At 37.9% G+C, this 21,499-nt stretch overlaps 1 protein-coding gene across 6 annotated transcripts in view; it reads left to right on the forward strand.

Moving 5' to 3' along the window:
* The window catches only part of ARID4B (AT-rich interaction domain 4B), a 130,776-nt gene that overhangs the window by 33,126 nt on the left and 76,151 nt on the right, over positions 1-21,499 (forward strand). For all 6 annotated transcript variants that reach the window (XM_036828646.1, XM_036828650.1, XM_036828651.1 and 3 more), the window contains exon 3: positions 19,336-19,446. In XM_036828646.1, coding sequence (XP_036684541.1) covers positions 19,336-19,446 — 111 coding nt within the window. The remainder of the gene's footprint in view (positions 1-19,335; positions 19,447-21,499) is intronic.

Consider the following 21,499-nt stretch of genomic DNA (forward strand, 5'->3'; position numbering starts at 1 on the left):
GTGACTGTCAAAGAGCTCATGATTGAAGTAAGAGAGTGTGTCAGGAGTCCTCAAGGCCCACCCCCCCCAGGTTTGGTAATTGGCTGAGAGAACTCACAGGACTCGGTGTATAGTTGCACTTAGGCTGTGACTTTTTACAACAAAAAGGATACCAAGCGTAATCAGCAGAAGGAAAAGATGCTTGGGGTGAAGTCTTGGGGAAACCAGGTGCAAGCTTCCAGAGTCTTTGCTCAGTAGTCACAAAGGGCATGCTTAATTCTTCTAGAAATGAATTGTGACAACATTTCGCAACTGTTGCCAACAGGAAAGCATGTTAGAGACACAGCACCCAGGGTTTTTACTGGGGGCTAGTCACATAGAAGCCCCACACCGGGCTCATATCCAAATTCTCCACTCTGGGAATCAAAGCGGATGTTCAGCATAAACTGTATTATTTGTATATACAGTTTAGGCGCAGTGAGCCACTCTTATCAATTAATTGTGGGAACCCTCCCGAAATTCAAGTTCCCATAACTTCCCAGATGCCATCCAAGGGCCAATCTTGCAAGTAGGCCAAAAATAGCAGTCAGGCCTGCTGTGTTAACTCTTTTCTGTAGAGAAGTTTTAGCTTTCACTTTTCTTAGTTTTTAATTTTTGCATTGATAGTTTAATCTCAGATTCTGATTTATTTGCTAGAACCTTCTTAAGCCACTTTTCTATATTATATTATTTTTATTTATTTATTTATTTTTATTTTTAAATTTTTTGGCTGCGCCACGCGGCATATAGAATCTTAGTTCCCTGACCAGGATCGAACCCGCACCCCCTGCATTGGAAGTGTGGAGTCTTAACCTCTGGACCGCCAGGGAAGTCCCGATATTATACTATTTTAAATGAGTCTGCTTTCATTGTATTATTTCATTCTGTGTGTATGTTATCTGTTTTTTTCATAATCACCATCCTGGCATCTCTCAAGTCTTTAAATGGTAGCCATAATTCCCCAAATTGCTTTTACTTTGGCCGTTCCTACCATAATGCCCCATACTGTATTGGTCAGGAAACCAAGCAGAGAGTCTGTTAGTTGCTGAATATATCTATTACAAGTTCCTAGAGAAGTAACCTCTAGGTCATTGGTTTTCAAACTGTGGGGTGCATCAGAGTTTTCTGGAAGACTTGTTAAAACACAGATTGCTGATTCCCTCCCCCAGAGTTTATAATTCAAGATGCCTGGAGTGGGGCCTGAGAATTTGAATTTCTAACAAGTTCCCAGGTGACGTTGATGCCGTTGTTCCTGGGGACACACTTTAAAAACCTCTTTTCTAGTTTATAACATAATCCACAAATTCATGTAAACAAGCATAATGTAATCTGTAGAATTTACATGTGTGAGCATACCTAACACAATATGCTGAAAGTGAGTGAACAGGTGATGGCACTATTGTCAACTCCTGTGTGTTGTGCACCTGCTACTTTTCTCTCAGGACGTTCATAGGACACACAGGCTCATGTATATCAACATAAGAAATGGTATTAGAAAAGCCTACTTTATTATCTTTTTTTAAAAATTAATTAATTAAATTTGTTTTTGGCTGCGTTGGGTCTTCGTTGCTGCACGCGGGCTTTCTCTAGTTGCCGTGAGCGGGGGCTACTCTTTGTTGTGGTGCGCGGGCTTTTCATTGCGGTGGCTTCTCTTGTTGCGGAGCACGGGCTCTAGGCATGCGGGCTTCAGTAGTTGTGGTGCACGGGCTCAGTAGTTGTGGCTCGCAGGCTCCAGAGCGCAGGCTCAGTAGTTGTGGCGCACAGGCTTAGTTGCTCCGTGGCATGTGGGATCTTCCCAGACCAGGGCTCGAACCCATGTCCCCTGCATTGGCAGGCGGATTCTTAACCACTGCGCCACCAGGGAAGTCCATCTTTTTAAGGGAAATAAAAGATTTCTTATGTTTTGTGTGCTCAGTGAATCTTCCCCACACCACTTGGAATTTATCATGTCACCGGGGTAATCACAGTCCAGTGGATTCTCTCTTTAATATTTTCTTGGGGAAAATGGATTAGCAAGTGAAATGCTAGAATTTAAGGTCTTTATTGGCTTTTCTTTCCAGCTGGGACTGCTTTATGGAAGGGAATGCCATTGAAATATGTTTCATGACTTCAGTGGAGTCAGAGAATCATAAGTTGGCAGAGCTTATAGCTGGTGGCAAGGTGGGCATGGTCATCATAAAAGATGGCAGGGCGGGTTTGATAATGAAATTCTGAGAATGTTCTGATCTACGTGGGATCCCTAGGTTGATAAGCAACCTAGTAACTCGCTTGGTATAGTTTTTTTTAAAATCCAGGTTTAATAATGAAAATCTGATGTAAGCTATCCTGTTATAGTGCCTTGAGATTGAGTCTGTTGAAAGAAGGTAAGAGCCTCAGAGCCCATTGAAAAAAGGCAAGATTGAGTACCCTGGAGGGCCTGTTGTATATCCCTGTATGTAGTGTGACCCCCTCCTACCTGCCTTCACTAATGATACCTTGTGTTCATTTACTTTAAATAGCTGTGCTGTGGGGAAGGGGAAATACTCAGTTCTTAAAATGTGGGAGGAACTATTGGATATTGGCTCTAGTGGAATGATAATATCTGGTGACCCAGAAGACTGCCAGTGTGATCTAGCAGTAAGACTAGGTGCCTGTGGAGAGTCAGGAGATAGAGTTTTGACCTAAGTATATATCTCTACACCTATTTCTCTACACCTAGAGAAAATTGTTTCTCTAGGTGCTAAGTGAATAGATATCCTCAGCAACTAACAGAATCTCCGTTTAGTGTGATAGAGTATGGCAGAAGTAGCTAACCAAGTAAAGCCATTTGATGCCGCCATTAAAAACTTGAAAGATGCTGGGATGATGATCAGGAGAAAAACCCAAAACAAAACAAAACAAAATCTCTAAAATATTCACACATTAAATATAAGGTATTTAAAAAGTCTCACTTATGTTAGTATCACTGTTTATCTTGTGTTGTAGACTAATAACCTGTAATAAAAGAATTCTTTTGATGAGATGTATTGGAAAGTTCTTTCCAGTTTTAGTGATAGTTTTAATACAAATTGAGACTCCATAGGAGGCAAGGACCATATATTATTATGATTTCATTCTTTAAATAAATTTACTGTTTTCCTAGAGCAGTTTCAAGTATCTAACTTTGTATTATAATGAAGTATATACACTATGGTTAACAAGAACTTAGATAAATTATTCAATAAGTATTCAGTTCAGTAAGAAAAGAATAGTTAGTAGATTAATAGACTAGGAGTTAATTTTTTCGTATTGCAATCTTTCAGAATTGTGGATCAAATTAGTTTTGTGGTTTCTGAGATTTTTTTTTTTTTTTACCATCTTTATTGGAGTATAATTGCTTTACAATGGTGTGTTAGTTTCTGCTTTATAACAAAGTGAATCAGTTATACATATACATATGTTCCCATATCTCTTCCCTCTTGTGTCTCCCTCCCTCCCACCCTCCCCATCCCACCCCCCCAGGTGGTCACAAAGCACCGTGCTGATCTCCCTGTGCTATGCTGCTGCTTCCCACTAGCTATCTATTTTACATTTGGTAGTGTATATATGTCCATGCCACTCTCTCACCCTGTCACATCTTACCCCTCCCCCTCCCCATATCCTCAAGTCCATTCTCTAGTAAGTCTGTGTCTTTATTCTCGTCTTGCCACTAGGTTCTTCATGACCTTTTTTTTTTTTTCCCTTAGATTCCATATATATGTGTTAGCATACTGTATTTGTTTTTCTCTTTCTGACTTACTTCACTCTGTATGACAAACTCTAACTCCATCCACCTCACTACAAATACCTCCATTTCGTTTCTTTTTATGGCTGAGTAATATTCTATTGTATATATGTGCCACATCTTCTTTATCCATTCATCCAATGATGGACACTTAGGTTGCTGAGATTTTAATTTTAAAGGCTTTGGCAACTCCCCAGCCCCAATCCAAATCATGCTAGCTGGAATATACAGTATTAAATGTGTCCAATTAAGTGTTCTCAGTGTCGCAGACCTTGAAGAATTACTTAAAAAAAAATTCTTTTTGACAGTATGGCTGAACTTGTAGGGCATTATGCTAAATCAAATAAACCAGACAAAGACAAATACTGCATATTATCACTTATAAATGGAATATAAAAAAACAAGTGAATAAATAAATAGATTAATTTGAACTTGTAGGGGGAAAATTCTTTTATCTTTAAACATTGATTTGGTTTTTTTTGCTCATTTTCTTCAACTAGATAATGACTTTTTGAAGACAGGAAAACTTTTGTTTTTTGTATATTCTGGAGACCTAGCCAGGAACTGCCTACTGGCAGTTCAGTTTTGATTTGGTTTGATTGATTGATTCATTCGTTCATTCATTCACTTAGTATTTTCTTGAGCAGTTATTATTCCTGCCTTTTTTTTTTTTTCTTTTGGGCTGTGCCTCCAGGCTTGTGGGAACTTAGCTCCCCGACCAGGGATAAAACCGGGGCGCCGACAGTGAAAGCACCGAGTCCTAACTGTTGGACTGCCAGGGAATTCCCTATTCCTGCTTTCTTCCTGGTTAATGCTCTGTTTTTTTCTTCTGATTTGGTAAGATACTTCTAAGTTTTGAAAAATATGTGTGGAAAAAGGAGAAAAGTCTGTTGAAAACAGAAACTTTTTTAAGTATAAATATATTTTTAATAAGCTGATAAGAGTGTAGGGCCAGACCTATATAGAAAAGGCTTATAAGTTGATTTTTAAAAATTGAGAACCAGAGGTTGTTTTTTTACTGCTGTCTTTTGATGCTACTAATGCTGTAATAGTGACCTGATGACCTTGAATAGCTTTTTTAAAAATCTGGTTTTTCCATGGGAAGGGTAACCAAAATGTACAGAATAATGGTTTCCTCTGTGGAGGAAGCAGGGTCAGTGGTGTTGGGAGTTTTACAGTTGGCAGTAATCTCAAGAATGCTTTATTATGATGTTTCTTTCACATCTTAAACATTCATTACAAATATTTCTGTATTAAATAATAAAGTTTGAATTGCCATAAGAAATCTCTTTTTACTTTGTAGGTCCATATTTCATTATTCCTTATTGATCTTCTAGGATTTTATATATTGTGACAATTTAGCTTAAAATTTTAAACTGGAATTGGTTTAATATTTGTATGAATAGGATCTAAGTCCTAAATATCCCAGGACATTGTGGATGTTCAGTAAATGTTTGTAGAATTGCAATTACATTTTATGTCTTCTTAGATACGTTTCTGATGGGTTTTAATTAAGGCTCTTTTGGTTACAGGTAATAGCAGCCACCTCAGATTATCGAAAGCAGAAAAGAGAATTTATTTTATGGATACTGAATACCCACAAGCAGAAAGTCCAGTCAGGTTTGAGGAGAGATTTAAGTTTTGGAAAGCTAACAGGAACTAAGGCTAGCGGTTCTCTCAGTCACTCTAAGGACACAGTCTCGCATGTGTCCCTTTTTTCCTCTGCATGTTTGTTTGTTCTTTTTATCGCTCTTCCTCTCTCTCGTTACCGACCGGTTTTCTCTCCTTCTCCCTACGCATGCCAGAAAATGGCTAACACGGGCTGTATCACCTTGCTCTACTAACAATTTGATTAGCATTTCAGCTTTGAATTTTTAGGAGAGAGAACTGCTTTGGCACAGTTTGGATCAGATAGATGGCTGGCGATCTGTATAGTCCACTTCTTGTCAGCAAAGTGTATTGCCGGAACATAGCTCTTTGTTAAGAGAAATAATCTAGTAGTGGGGGCTTGTCACAACTTATTCTTTATGAGACTATGTGGACTTTTTTTCACTGTAAAAATTTGGTCATCTGAGAAGTTATAAAGCGCATTTTAGATATATCAGCATATGACATTTTATGTATAACAAGGTCACAACTTTATTATATGTTTATATTATATAATTTATTTATGATATATATAAATACATATTATATGTTTATTATATTACTGTTATCAACCTCACTTTACAAATGTGAAGCTAGGCTCAGAGAAGTTAAAGACCATGTCCCAAAGGTCACCTAGCTAGTACATCACAGATGTGGAGTTTGAACCCAGATACTCTGATTCCAGAGCTCATGCTTTTGAATTCTCAATATATAAGATGCCTCCCAATATAAGGTGTTTTTGAAATATAAATAATTTTTACCTTAAGAGAAATCTCATTTAGCAGGGCTTAACTAATGCCTGACTTTTTCAGTTCAGTAAATGATTCCTGAATTCCTTCTATATGTAGGTGCAATTCTAAGACCAGGACATCCAAAGATAAATAAGGATGCTATTTCTGCCTTAAGTTGCTCAATCCAGGAGAGACGACAGATATAAATCACTGAAATGCCGTGTGAAACTTTTACCTTTACAGAATGTTTGTATCCATTTGGGACAAGCAAAGCCAGTATATAGCATGGCAATGAGTATTGTAGCATTGGTTACTAAAGGGGTTAATACATGAGGGCTCTGAAGTTAGAGTGAATTCTGTGACTTAGAATATTTATTACCTACATACTCCACAGGTCAATTTCTTTTGGTCACTAGACAAAGAATGGATAGATTTTCAAACGATTGGAGGTTACTGTTTCCTTTTGATGGCTTCTTTCAAGGTCATACTCTTTTTTTTCTTTTTGGCGGCATGGCTTGTGAAAGCATGGAGCCCCAACCACTGGACTGCCAGGGAATTCCCAAGGTCATATTCTTGAGAATATAAAACTGAACAAAAGCTTGGTTGGTGGACCACACAGCCATCAAGTGGGAAAATAGCCGTAGCTCCATTAGTGGTATAAGGGGTCCAGATCTCTGTGTGAGGCCTAGTCCTCTGGCCACAGGAGGAAATATACATAGGTGGAGTCCTGTGAGCTACACAGTGGTTGGTGGTGCAAAGCTGTGTCTTGCTCATGGGCAGTAGAGCAGGAGCAGAGTCTGAGCAGATTGTGGAACAGGACTTTTATGTTTCTTGGGTGTTGGTCTGTCGTTTCCCACCTGCTTGAAAGAAATGGAGAAAATCAGTATGAGATTGAACCGAATATAAAATTGCCAATATTTGACCTTTTTTTGATTCATGAAAAATAGCAATTTCATGTGGTTTAATCTAATGTTTGCCAAGTGTTTACTCAGGACCTGTCAGTCTCCTAAAGATTCTAAATATGCTACCTAATTTAATTTAAAACTTGCAAGCACCTTGCAAGATCAGTCTACGGAGAAGAAGCCAAAAACCAAACTGGTGGGGTGACATACCCAAAGACAGATAGTTATTAAGTACATGAATTGCAGTCTCTCTGGTTCCAAGGTCTCCAAATTTGCCAGGGTCTCTGGTTCCAAATTTGCCAGGGTCTCAATCTGTACCTTGAGCAGTTCAAGTAGACAGCAACCATTCTGAAATCATGTAACAAATAGGAGATGGCTTGTATCCGGAGAGCCAGTGAACCAAGACCCAAACCGCAAGTCCACATGGCCAGATATAAATCATAACAATGCCAGTTTATGGTTTTTCTTTGTGCTTCTGATTTTTGAACTGGCTGCACCACTAATTTCCAGATTATTAAAGTTTAAATATTATAAATAAGCAAGGTAGGTTCTGAGAATGATGTTATGCTAATGCAGATTCATTTGAATAAGGTTTTTTTTAAAAAAATAAATTTATTTATTTATTTAGTTTTGGCTGTGTTGGGTCTTCGTTGCTGCATGTGGGTTTTCTCTAGTTGCGGCGAGCGGGGGCTACTCTTCATTGCGGTGCGCGGGCTTCTCATTGCAGTGGCTTCTCTTGTTGCGGAGCACGGGCTCTAGGCGTGCGGGCTTCAGTAGTTATGGCGCACGGGCTTCAGTAGTTGTGGCGCACAGGCTTAGTTGCTCCGTGGCATGTGGGATCTTCCTGGACCAGGGCTCAAACCCGGGTCCCCTGCATTGGCAGGCGGGTTCTTAACCACTGCGCCACCAGGGAAGTCCCTTGAATAAGGTTTTCTGATCTCACTAGCAAGATTACAAATAAGTTTAACCTCTTTTGAGGACAAAATAAATTGACTACCTTTGTGTTAAAAGTGCCTTTGCTTTTTTGGCACATAGAAAAATGTTTTAAATACAACAGGCACTTAATAAATGTCTTTCCTAATACACTTCTCTCTCACCTCTTTGCTGATGATGAACATTCTAGTTAAAATGTCTTTTGTGAGTTATTTAAGTTTCCAGGAATATGCAGCCACTCCTCTGTTAATATCTGTGAATATGTAGGTATCTCTCTGGTTAATAGATGTGGGTCTAAAATTTACTTATAAATAATTAGTAGTTCCATTCCTCAAAGTGACTTAAATTTTAGGAAGAAAACTAAGAAATATGTGTACCATCCAGAGAAGATTTTTGTGTTTAGGGGAAAGGGTTGATTTTTTTTTTTTTTTAATATGCAAGAACTTTTATAATCCAGTTTAAAAAAAATTAGTAACTCAGACAGGTAAAGAACATAAATGAGCAATTCATAGAAAAAATATGCACATGCCTAATAAATACACACTATTTAAAAATTATTTTCATGTAATTTCAAATTTACAGTACAAAGAATTCATATAATCTATGTATGTATACAGATATATGTACCTGTTCTTATTATCTTCAGACTTTTTTAAGAGCAAGCTGAAGACATGATGCCCTGTCATCCCTAAATACTCCAGAATGTAATCCCCAACAAAAAGGACACTATTCTACCTATTCTGCATTCACCCGTCTAAATCAGGAAATCAGCATTGGTATGATACTACCATCCTATTCTCAGGCCCCTTTTAAATTTCACCAACTCTCCTAATGTCTCTTTTTCCTTTCTGACCTATGCTCAATCCAGGAATACACGTTGCATTTGATTATCACGTCTCTTCAGACTGCTTCAGTTTGAAACTCCCAGTTTTCCCTATATTTCATGTCCTTTGGAGTTTTAAGGAATACAGACCTTACATTCTGTAGATCTAATTTTTCTCATTGTCAAAGTTATTCTTGCCAGGTATACCACAAAAACGATGTGCTTTTGTCCTCAGTGCATCACATCATTCCACCACTGATAATTGAATAGTATTCCAGGAATATGCCAGTATCCTGTTCTTCATCAAACCTTCACTCATCAGTTTAGGATCTATTGAGAACTCTGTGAAATCAGTCACCTTCATGATGGCTGCCGAAAGGTGATTCTCTGTTTCCATCATTCCTGCTATATTTATTAACATTTTACTGTAAGGAAGAGCTTTCTTCCTTCTGCATTTTCCTTTTTCTGCATTTATTTATTTATTCATCATTCATTCATGTGTTTGTCAATATGGACTCAGGGATGCGAGTTTTACTGAATGGGTTATAATTTATTATATAAATTATATAATTTATTATATAAATTACAGTAGAATACACACATCTTGAGTCATTCAGTTTTTGGTTTTTTTTTTAATTCATTTATTTATTTTTGGCTGTGTTGGGTCTTCGTTTCTGTGCGAGGGCTTTCTCCACTTGCGGCGAGTGGGGGCCACTCTTCATCGTGGTGCACGGGCCTCTCACTGTCGCGGCCTCTCCCGTTGCAGAGCACAGGCTCCAGACGCGCAGGCTCAGTAGTTGTGGCTCACGGGCCTAGCCGCTCCGCGGCATGTGGGATTTTCCCGGACTGGAGCACGAACCCGTGTCCCCTGCATTGGCAGGTGGATTCCCAATCACTGCGCCACCAGGGAAGCCCCGAGTCATTCAGTTTTGACATACACATACATCCCTAACAGGATATCAGGACAACCAATATTTTTTTTTTGATGCTCAAACTTTCCCGCCGTTTGGCCAGTAGTAGCCCTTCAGGGTGGCTCCTGTGTCCCTTTGAAATGTCTGCATTATTTTTTGAGCATTTCCTTACTTTCTGGCACAAGATATTTTACATTCTTCTTGTACTTTCCCTGCCCAACTTTGAAATTAGCCATTTCTCCAAGGATTCCTGGTTCCTTTTAATGTAGGATGGGTTTTAGAAATCAGGATATACGCCACTGATATGCTTTTTGTTTTTTTTGTTTTTCAACTTCTGACATTTTCATTTAACACATTGATTCTGTTTCCATGTCAGAGGAATCAAATGCCGCCAGGGAAGTGGTAGAGTGGCTCTTGTTTCCCACTTGGGGAGCCTGAAAATCAAAGAAGTAAGAGTAGTCAGAGTTGAGCTGTCAGTTGTTCTTAGTGGAGAGAGTTAGGAAAATATATGGATGTATATATGCACACACACAGACATACAAATATATATGCACATACACATATACATCTATAACTACGTGTTCATTTTTGTGTGTGTATATATAATACATATGTATATATATAATATCTATGTTGTATATATGTAATACAGCCATGAATTCATATTTCTAATTCCATTCCAATACCTTAGACTTCTTTTTAGCCTTGCCCCTTCCTTTTTTTTTTTTTTTTTTATTTTTTTTGTTAGCTTCTGCTTTATAACAAAGTGAATCAGTTATACACATACAATATGTTCCCATTTCTCTTCCCTCTTGCATCTCCCTCCCTCCCACCCTCCCCATCCCACCCCTCTAGGTGGTCACAAAGCACCGAGCTGATCTTCCTGTGCTATGCGGCTGCTTCCCACTAGCTATCTATTTTACATTTGGTAGTGTATATATGTCCATGACACTCTCTTACCCTGTCACATCTCACCCCACCCCCTCCCCATATCCTCAAGTCCATTCTCTAGTAGGTCTGTGTCTTTATTCCCGTCTTGCCACTAGGTTCTTCATGGCCTTTTTTTTTTTTTTTTCCTTAGATTCCGTATATATGTGTTAGCATACTGTATTTGTTTTTCTCTTTCTGACTTACTTCACTCTGTATGACAGACTCTAACTCCATCCACCTCATTACAAATACCTCCATTTCATTTCTTTTTATGGCTGAGTAATATTCCATTGTATATATGTGCCACATCTTCTTTATCCATTCATCTGTCGATGGACATTTAGGTTGCTTCCATGTCCTGGCTATTGTAAGTAGAGCTGCAATGAACATTGTGGTACATGACACTTTTTTTTTTTTTTTTTTTTTTTTAATTTTATAGCTACTTTTATTTTTATTTATTTATTTATTTTTGGCTGTGCTGGGTCTTCGGTTCGTGCGAGGGCTTTCTCTAGTTGCGGCAAGTGGGGGCCACTCTTCGTCGCGGTGCGGGGACCGCTCTTCATCGCGGTGCGCGGGCCTTTCGCTATCGCGGCCCCTCCCGTTGCGGGGCACAGGCTCCAGACGCGCAGGCTCAGTAGTTGTGGCTCACGGGCCCAGCCGCTCCGTGGCATGTGGGATCTTCCCAGACCAGGGCTCGAACCCGTGTCCCCTGCATTAGCAGGCAGATTCTCAACCACTGCGCCACCAGGGAAGCCCGGTACATGACACTTTTTGACCTATGGTTTTCTCAGGGTATATGCCCAGTAGTGGGATTGCTGGGTCGTATGGTAGTTCTATTTGTAGTTTTTTAAGGAACCTCCATACTGTTCTCCATAGTGGCTGTATCAATTTACATTCCCACCAACAGTGCAAGAGTGTTCCCTTTCCTCCACACCCTCTCCAGCATTTATTGTTTCTAGATTTTTTGATGATGGCCATTCTGACCGGTGTGAGATGATATCTCATTGTAGTTTTGATTTGCATTTCTCTAATGATTAATGATGTTGAGCATTCTTTCATGTGTCTGTAGGCCATCTGTATATCTTCTTTGGAGAAATGTCTATTTAGGTCTTCTGCCCATTTTTGGATTGGGTTGTTCGTTTTTTTGTTATTGAGCTGCATGAGCTGCTTGTAAATCTTGGAGATTAATCCTTTGTCAGTTGCTTCATTTGCAAATATTTTCTCCCATTCTGAGGGTTGTCTTTTGGTCTTGTTTATGGTTTCCTTTGCTGTGCAAAAGCTTTTAAGTTTCATTAGGTCCCATTTGTTTATTTGTGTTCTTATTTCCATTTCTCTGGGAGCTGGGTCAAAAAGAATCTTGCTGTGATGTATGTCATAGAGTGTTCTGCCTATGTTTTCCTCTAAGAGTTTGATAGTGTCTGCCCTTACACTTAGGTCTTTAATCCATTTTGAGTTTATTTTTGTGCATGGTGTCAGGGAGTGTTCTAATTTCATACTTTTACATGTACCTGTCCAATTTTCCCAGCGCCACTTATTGAAGAGGCTGTCTTTTCTCCACTGTATATGCTTGCCTCCTTTATCAAAGATAAGGTGACCATATGTGTGTGGGTTTATCTCTGGGCTTTCTATCCTGTTCCATTGATCTATATTTCTGTTTTTGTGCCAGTACCAAACTGTCTTGATTACTGAAGCTTTGTAATATAGTCTGAAGTCAGGGAGCCTGATTCCCCCAGCTCCATTTTTCGTTCTCAAGATTGCTTTGGCTATTCGGGGTCTTTTGTGTTTCCATACAAATTGTGAAATTTTTTGTTCTAGTTCTGTGAAAAATGCCAGTGGTAGTTTGATAGGGATTGCATTGAATCTGTAGATTGCTTTGGGTAGTAGAGTCATTTTCACAATGTTGATTCTTCCAATCCAGGAACATGGTATATCTCTCCATCTATTTGTATCATCTTTAATTTCTTTCATCAGTGTCTTATAATTTTCTGCATACAGGTCTTTTGTCTCCTTAGGTAGGTTTATTCCTAGATATTTTATTCTTTTTGTTGCAATGGTAAATGGGAGTGTTTTCTTAATTTCACTTTCAGATTTTTCGTCATTAGTGTATAGAAATGCAAGAGATTTCTGTGCATTAATTTTGTATCCTGCTACTTTACCAAATTCATTGATTAGCTCTAGGAGTTTTCTGGTAGCATCTTTAGGATTCTCTATGTATAGTATCATGTCATCTGCAAATAGTGACAGCTTTACTTCTTCTTTTCCGATTTGGATTCCTTTTATTTCTTTGTCTTCTCTGATTGCTGTGGCTAACACTTCCAAAACTATGTTGAATAATAGTGGTGAGAGTGGGCAACCTTGTCTTGTTCCTGATCTTAGTGGAAATGGTTTCAGTTTTTCACCATTGAGGACAATGTTGGCTGTGGGTTTGTCATATATGGCCTCTATTATGTTAAGGAAAGTTCCCTCTATGCCTACTTTCTGCAGGGCTTTTATCATAAATTGCCCCTTCCTTTTAAATTTCTTTGTCAGTGAGAAAAATGGCCCCAACTATCCTCAGTATATTTACTTACTTGATCATTCAGTTTACTTACTTGGCCACTGTAACAAATCTTCCAACCCTGCTGCTCATTTCCTCCGTCCCTGCTTAGCTCCCAGAACGTTCTCAGCCACAGAGCCTGCCTGTGCTTCCACGTGGCTCCCCCAGCCTCCTCCTCACCACCTTGTATACTCAGCATCTGTCCCTTAGCTCCTGTCCCCAGTACTCAACCCTCACTACCCCATGTCCTTAAAACGACATGAAAAGGAGGAGAGGGAATGGTTCCAGAGAAGATTTTAAAGTTAGATTGCACAGTTTTCTTATTTTCCTCAATGTACTCGTTTTTTGGTATGTCCTAAAAAATTATGTGTTTTAGTTTTAAGCGTAGTTTTAAAATGATGTCCCCTTTGGTATATAGATGCGTTTTTCATTCATTCATCTGTTGGAATTATCTGCATGATTGTTTTAATGCCTCCTTGGGATTGTCATAAACAAAAAGATTGTTTTCATAGCTTTGTTGTCACACTGTGAGTTTAAATGCATTTATTTAGTGAGGATTTTAGCATCAAATTTAATATCTTGCGTTCTGATTCTCTTGGCTGCATTGGCACTGCCTTAGTAACCAATTTGAATGCTTACTGTTTTTAAAAACCTACCTCAATAAAATGTCATCTAGCATGTTTTGCTTTTTAAAAAATAGATCTTGAATAACTGAATATTTCTTAGGCAGTGTCAACATTAGCCATTTGAAGCATTCATTCAACTGTTATCTTGCTGAAACTTGTATATTTGGTGTACTGTAGCCCAAGGCACATTAGAGATTACTGTTGATTCATTTGGGTACTTACATATTTCCATGGCATTTTGGCTTCTTGAAGGATTATTATCCACCAATATCTAATTTAAAAATTGCTTACGCTTTTAGTATTTCCATGGAATTCAATGGTTTTTAGGTGCCAGTTAGGACATTTGGTAGATTGACTAGAAAAATAATTGTTTAAGCAATGCTGGGATAAGTATGAGGTAATTGTTGCCTTGACAACTGGAAAACTGTTATGTTTGCTAAACAAAGGGATGGTAATATAGTAGTTTAATTTCTTTTTTGGCATGGAGGTGCTATATAAAAACATTTTATTTTAGCCTCTGAGATGGTCTGTATTTTTGACCAAAATCAGAAAAGCAGAACAAAGAGAAGGTAAGAGTTTTGTTTTGTTTTTTTTCCCCTGGTGATATACATGTACATACACCTAACAGGGTTGGTGTTGGTCAAAGCAATCTTGGTAAACCTGCTGGCATGATTCTTTGTATATCTCTGCACTGGATCACAGTACAGTAGCCTCAGAATAGGTGTGTATAGTCTTGATTTTGTCTTTCTGCCACACTAAAAGACTGTGATAGACTTTATGGAGCGTCCCCACAAACACTTTACCTCTCTTGCTACTAGAATTCAACTTCATTACTTTATTTCTGAATTGAGTAGGGGGATAATATTTTAAACACCCCTCCCCCCATATACACAATTATACTGGCATCTGTTCTGTTTATGTGGGATCTCTTTGGTGTAGGACTCAAATTTTTTTTAAACTCACAATTGTACCCCAGATTATTGAGTAATAATAACAGCCTTTATTTGGTATTGTATGCTGGGGTCTGTTCTAATAAGCACTTTACATGTAGCAAGCATTTCAGTCTTCATCCCTGTGAGATAGTCACTATTCATTATATCTAGAGGCAAGGTCATCTGGCTACTAAGTGGTAGATTTGAACCTAAGCATCTAATTCAAGAGCCTGTGCTCTTAATTACTGTATTATACTGACTCTCATTAATAGAGTCATTCCAAGTGCACTGGAGAATATAGACAAGTATTAATACGAACGTTCAAAATAACCCATAATCCCATACTTTGAGTATTATAATTGAGTTGATAATTGTGGGAGTCACATTATGAGTATATAGGGGAGTTACTGTACAGTTCTGTCTTCTTTTTTATAAGTTTGAAATGTTCCTTAGTATACATTTTAAAAAGCAAAGGCTACATGCCAATTGTAAAAAACAAAAAGGAACCTTTTTTTTTTTTAGAAAAAAAACAGGAAGACATACTTTGGATAAAATGTTTTTTTATACATACCCCTCCTTTCCACTCCCTTTCTCATAGGTTAATCCCTCTTCAACAGTTGTTTTTAATCTTTAATATGTATGTTTTTTCTACACATATAGTATAACGTATATATTTTTATTTCTGCATTTCTAGAAGTAGAAAAAGTATAATACTTTAAAGACATATACATAGTACTAATTATCCTGTATTATGTTCTCATTAGATTTAATGCTAAAAAATATTGTATTCTGAGGAGTATTGACATTAGTTGAAAAAGTGAGAAAAGTGGTTTAACTTTCTTTTTACACTGACTTAACGGTGAGCAATCATTTAAAATGAGGTTTTGCCTTTCCCATTTTAAAAAGGAAAAAAGGAGGAGGTGCCAATTCTGAATTTACATTGGTTTAATGACTTATTTGCCCACACTCAGTGTTTCATAATAGTAATTGTGAATAGTTAAATACTTCTGTACTTTCTAATACTGGCCCCATTTTCCTGTTGTGGAAACTGAAGTTTAGGGAGGTTCAGTAGCCTATGAAGACTCATGTAGTTAGCATAAGGAATAGAGCTGGGATTAGGACCTTGTCTTTTGCTTTCAAAAACTGTGCTATATTAGTCTCACATTACACTAATGATAGAGTGATAATTTATGGTCTGCTAAAATTATATACACAGATATGACCATGTAGGTTGTGAGTTTCATTTGTTTTTTTCTGTAGAAATTCATACTTTGGTTAGCATAGTTTCACTTCTAGACAATTATGTGTCTCAGAGTATCCTATTCTGACCATCTTTGTAATAACCTTAGTCCTTTGACATAGGCATGTTAAACAAATGTATACAGAATTCAGATTATTTTATTCATCTAATGATGAGAAATTAGGGACAGAAAAGTAACTTACCTAAGATGATACCAAAAAAAAAAATACAGGCAGAAATTAAGATCAGAACATAGAGCTTTGCTTTTCCTATGCTCTTTTTGAGAAATTAACCCTGCTCTAACAATGTATTTAGCAGGTTTTTGTTAGACTTTGGCTTCCTTTTGCAAGTATTTTTGTAACAGACATTTTCTTTATATACCTTGCTGATTCCTTTTCATGTGTTCTAGCTTGAAGGAAGGAAAATATTACCCTTCAAAAATAATAATTTGCCCTCATGATATTTGAGCTAATTATTACTCTTTTCTGTCAACATGGATTTTCATGTTAGTAAGGATGTAGGATGGGGCTTAGTTTTGGGGGGAAAGTTCCCTTTCTCAAATTCAAGATGAATAAGTCTGTTCGTTAAGCATGTTTATAGTTTGCTAGGGTTGGAATGTTGCCAGTGTTTGATATTGAATATTAATGAAAAGAAAACATAAATGGGTTTCTGTATACTAGTAGTCTAAATATATTACTATCCTATTCCCCCCGCCCCTTTTTGGTTCAAAATTCTCTATAATAAAAGTACCTAAAAAGCTTATCACTTCTTAAATATTTATTTGTTCCTGAGTAGGCACAAACATGCACTTTTAGATGATCTCTTTTTCTCTTCTACATTTCAGAATTTCTGGTTCTACATTTCAGAATTTTACTGGCTAATAAGGCAGGAAGTGTTAATGGGAGAGGTTGCAAGTTGTGGAGAGTAATGAACCTTATGGTCATGAAGAGTGCCCCTCCATTTGGGCTTGTCTAGCAGTAACACACAATACCAATTGAACCACAAAGTGGATTGGTATCTTTTGGAAATTTTCCTAAAATTTCTGGGTGAAGTGCTGTGAGTCCCTTTCATATGCTTGCTAAAATAAAGCCACTAGCTTGTCTGGAATTTATTCAAAATTTTGACCTGGGAAGATGATATTTTAAGAGGGCTAATCTGTAAAGTAGAAATGCATTTATTAACTTTAGGTGCAAGAGCAGTACAAAGTTATCAAATCGTAGTTAATTAATGATATCAACAGATTTTAAAAGTAATAATGCAGAAATGATTATCTTTCTATGAGGGTACACTTCTGTTATGGCATAAATAAATTGAAATATAGGCATTTTCCTAAGTAGATTTAAGAAATCATATACTTGATATGTTTTGAGGGTTTTTTAAAAAAAATACTGTTCATGAAATACATAGAATGCGAGGCAAATGGCCATTAAGGAGGGTGACCTGATACTTCTAGTTGTTGCACCCTTGTTTTGGTTTGTGATACCTCCCCACCTTTCAAAAAGTTATTAAAATTGTTTGATATATTTATGGTCACTTTTGTTATAGCATTAGAATTCTTTTTTTGAGATAAATCTCTTCTAGGTGTATTAGCCACAACTATTAGGGATGAATTTATTTTAAGATCCAAATGAAATTGATACATTCATTATTTATTGCTGTATAACAGCATTTTCCACCTTACGGTCTGTGGAATTTCTGGAGGATGTTAATAGATGTTAATTTAAGAAAGGTTCTTTGGGGGCTTCCCTGGTGGCGCAGGGGTTAGGAGTCTGCCTGCTGATGCAGGGGACACGGGTTTGATTCCTGGTCCGGGAGGATACCACATGCCACGGAGCAACTAAGCCCGTGCGCCACAACTGCTGAGCCTGTGCTCTAGAGCCTGCGAGCCACAACTGCTGAAGCCCACATGCCACAACTACTGAAGCCCATGCGCCTAGAGCCGTGCTCCGCAACAGGAGAAGCCATCAGAATGAGAGGCCCGAGCACCACAGCGAAGAGTAGCCCCCGCTAGCTGCAACTAGGGAAAGCCTGCATGCAGCAACGAAGACCCAATGCAGCCATAAATAAATAAATAAAATCTATTTAAAAACTTAAAAAAATTAAAACAGTTCTTTGGACAAATAGATTGGGAAATGGTGAGGCAGAGTAGGAATTCATTCAATGAACTGATTTTCCCAAACTCCCAACTCTTTTTCTTTCTGGTGGAGCATCTTGGAATATTAGTATTTCTTGTAAAACACTTTGGGAAAAGTTACTTACATAATCTTTCTTTGGCTACAGAATTGATTAATATAAGTAGAACTCTTTAGAAATAGATCCTGTGCAGAAAAGTACCTGATTATAAAAAGAGCAGCTAGATTAGGACTATTAAAAATTAAATCACAAGTGAGGAAACTTAAAATAATATTTATTGTAGACAGGAAGTGAACAGTGAACTCATGCCAAAGCAGTTGAGACATTTTGGCTGATTTTTTACTTCACATTTTTCAGACTGGATTTCTTCATGTCGTTTTCATCAGTAGTTTGAATGCATATGGGTTTCCCCCACCCCTTTTATGCTGTTCTACCTTAGCATTGTCTAGATAAGGATATAACAAAGCTATTCTGAATTTGGGTGGCTGCCAAGATATAGCCTAAATATTAAAAGAAATTTTCTTAGACTGTGTTTTAAGGATCTGCCTTTTCTTTCAGTGGTCATTTAATAAAAAGTTTTGAATGAATGGGTGGTTGGAGGGGTGGATGGAATGATATACTTGGACCATATGTATTTTATATAGAGAAAAAAGATGGCTTTATCTTTTATAGATGTACGTTTTAGTACATTTAAATAGGCTTTATGATATGTATTTTACTTTTTTTTTTTTTAAAGGAACCATTTTGAGATATGTCAGAGCACACGGTTCTTTTGTTTTTTTTTTTTTAATTTTATTTATTTATGGCTGTGTTGGGTCTTCGTTTGTGTGCGAGGACTTTCTCTAGTTGTGGCAAGCGGGGGCCACTCTTCATTGCAGTGCGCGGGCCTCTCACTATCGCGGCCTCTCTTGTTGCGGAGCACAGGCTCCAGACACGCAGGCTCAGTAATTGTGGCTCACGGGCCCAGTTGCTCCGCGGCATGTGGGATCTTCCCAGACCAGGGCTCGAACCCGTGTCCCCTGCATTGGCAGGCAGATTCTCAACCACTGCGCCACCAGGGAAGCCCTTACTTATTTTTAAGTTAGAGTATTTTATAGATTGTTTTTGTTAACAGTACATTCATCTATTACAACTTTTATAGCTGGAACAGGATTAGATCTGCCATTCTGAGGTCTGATTTTGGGAAAGAACTAGGAAGTTTAAATCTAATTATATTTGTTTGCATTTTTAGGCCCTTGATGAACCTCCCTACTTGACAGTGGGCACTGATGTGAGTGCTAAATACAGAGGAGCCTTTTGTGAAGCCAAGATCAAGACAGCAAAAAGACTTGTCAAAGTCAAGGTACAGTATATGTAGATTTTCTAAATTATATGTTTAGTATTTGATGCTTAAACTTTTACTGGTAAGTATATTTAAGAATGTTTTTCTTCTGCAAGATGAGTTTTTAGTTTCTAGGAGTAATGATTGTAAAAATACCTGAAAACAAAGCATTACTTGTGATTTTATTCCAATTGGAATGAAGTTAGATGATCACAGTTGGTATTTTGAACGCCATTTCGCTACAGACTTGGTATTGTTTGTATTGTTAGCCTTTCAGAACTGGAAAGGACCTTAGAAGTCATGTAGTTTAATTCCTTAATTTTATTGTAAGAAAAATGAGGCTCAGTAAAGGGTTAGTGATTTCTCCAAGGCCATTTTGGCAAATTAGTGGCAGAATGGGAATTACCATAGTACATCAGTTTTAAGACTCGCTCCCCATTTTAACCATGAAATTGAGATGTGATTTATAATTGATGATGGTAGATCTAGTTGTTGGTTCCTTATCCTCTACTTTTCTTGAAAAATCTTCCTAATAATTGTTAATTATTTATTGAGTGGCAAACTGCAGGAGGGAAGGAGGATGGGGATATGAGAATAACCCGATCTCTATTTTCAAGGGGTTTATAATCCACATTAGCAGATACCCCATAAAATACTGGTTTCAACATCACTGGTTAAACCGGCCGTAGAGATTTTGTACCTCAGGGGAGCGTGTCAGAGTCTCTTTGGGAGCTTCTTCCATGCTTGTATGCTTAGGTTCCTTCCTTATGCATGGACATGTTGAAAAAAGCTTCCTGGGTGATTCTAATTTACACTGCCAGTTAAGAACCATTGTGATAAGGCCTTTAAATTAACCATAAGCCTGTAGGATGCTATTCTTAGCCCCCCACCCTGTCTTTAGTTTTCGCATGCTTGGTGCGCATGAGCTCTTACAGTGGCCTTTCCTGTTCCCGACTTCGTATAGTGGTGTTCCCTGAGCACTCATTTTTTGCCATTACTATCCTAGAGATGAAGAGAAAGCTTTTTATCAGTTTTCTCACTCTTTCAGACAGAGCTACTGCTAGCACATGTAACACCTTAACATGAATTAGACAAAAATCTCTCCCTGCTGGTAGAGACCCTCCTTAGCAGAACTTGGCCTACAGATAACACTTTTGTGCTGGTTAGAAATGGTGTTCCTTTGGGCAGGAGCAGTCTTAACTCCAGGACCCATGCTTCACTGGATTTTCGCTGTGATTTATAATCTCAGCTGGGTGTCTCTGTAATGAATGAACCAGCAAAATGACACATAGCAGTCCTGCCATTTCTTGCTGTCATTGAAAGGAAGAAAACAGTCTATACTGCTTCTGCTGATCGCACAGAGTGCCAGCCAGTACCTTGTGCCGTGTGTCTTGTAAGTAGTGGCTATCTAAAATTTGTTGTTAGTTTTTTGGGCTGCTCTAAAAATCTGTTTATAATTTAAAGCTAATGATTTTCTCAACAGATAAGGTAGTGTATTTCTATATCAGTTTAATTAGTTTATGATTCAGAGTTAATACATTTTTCTGGGGAAGAAGAACAACACTTCTTCCCCATCAGTTTTCATTTATTGAGCATTTACTACATGCCAAGCACTATATCAGGTATTGAAACTCTAATATTAAGACTTGGTCTCCATTCTTAAGTGGCTTACAGCCTAGTGAATGACACAGATATCTAAACACATAATTTAAATAAAGTGTAGTAGTGTGTTGTGTGAGACAGAAATACCTGGGATGCTGTGAGTACAGGACATCTCCTTTCATAGCTGGTTTGTGACCCTGTTACCTAAATTGATCACCACACATATCAGATAAGACTACATTAATGGTTCAATCCCTGTAAGAACTCTTGCTTTGTATAAGGAAAACAGCCTTTTCTATACGGAGTACTGGAAGCTATATTGTTTTTTACCAACTAATTAAATATTTAAACTTGATCCCTTTATTTTAACTTACCTCACATCTGGTTTCCCATTCTCTGATTTCTGTGCTGATACAGAGGGAGAGTACAGTAAAGTTCTGGATCTAGTTGGCCTGAGTTTGCATCTCAGCTC

The sequence above is a fragment of the Balaenoptera musculus genome, chromosome 16, assembly GCF_009873245.2.
Source record: "Balaenoptera musculus isolate JJ_BM4_2016_0621 chromosome 16, mBalMus1.pri.v3, whole genome shotgun sequence".
NCBI classification, from domain to species: Eukaryota; Metazoa; Chordata; class Mammalia; order Artiodactyla; family Balaenopteridae; genus Balaenoptera; species Balaenoptera musculus.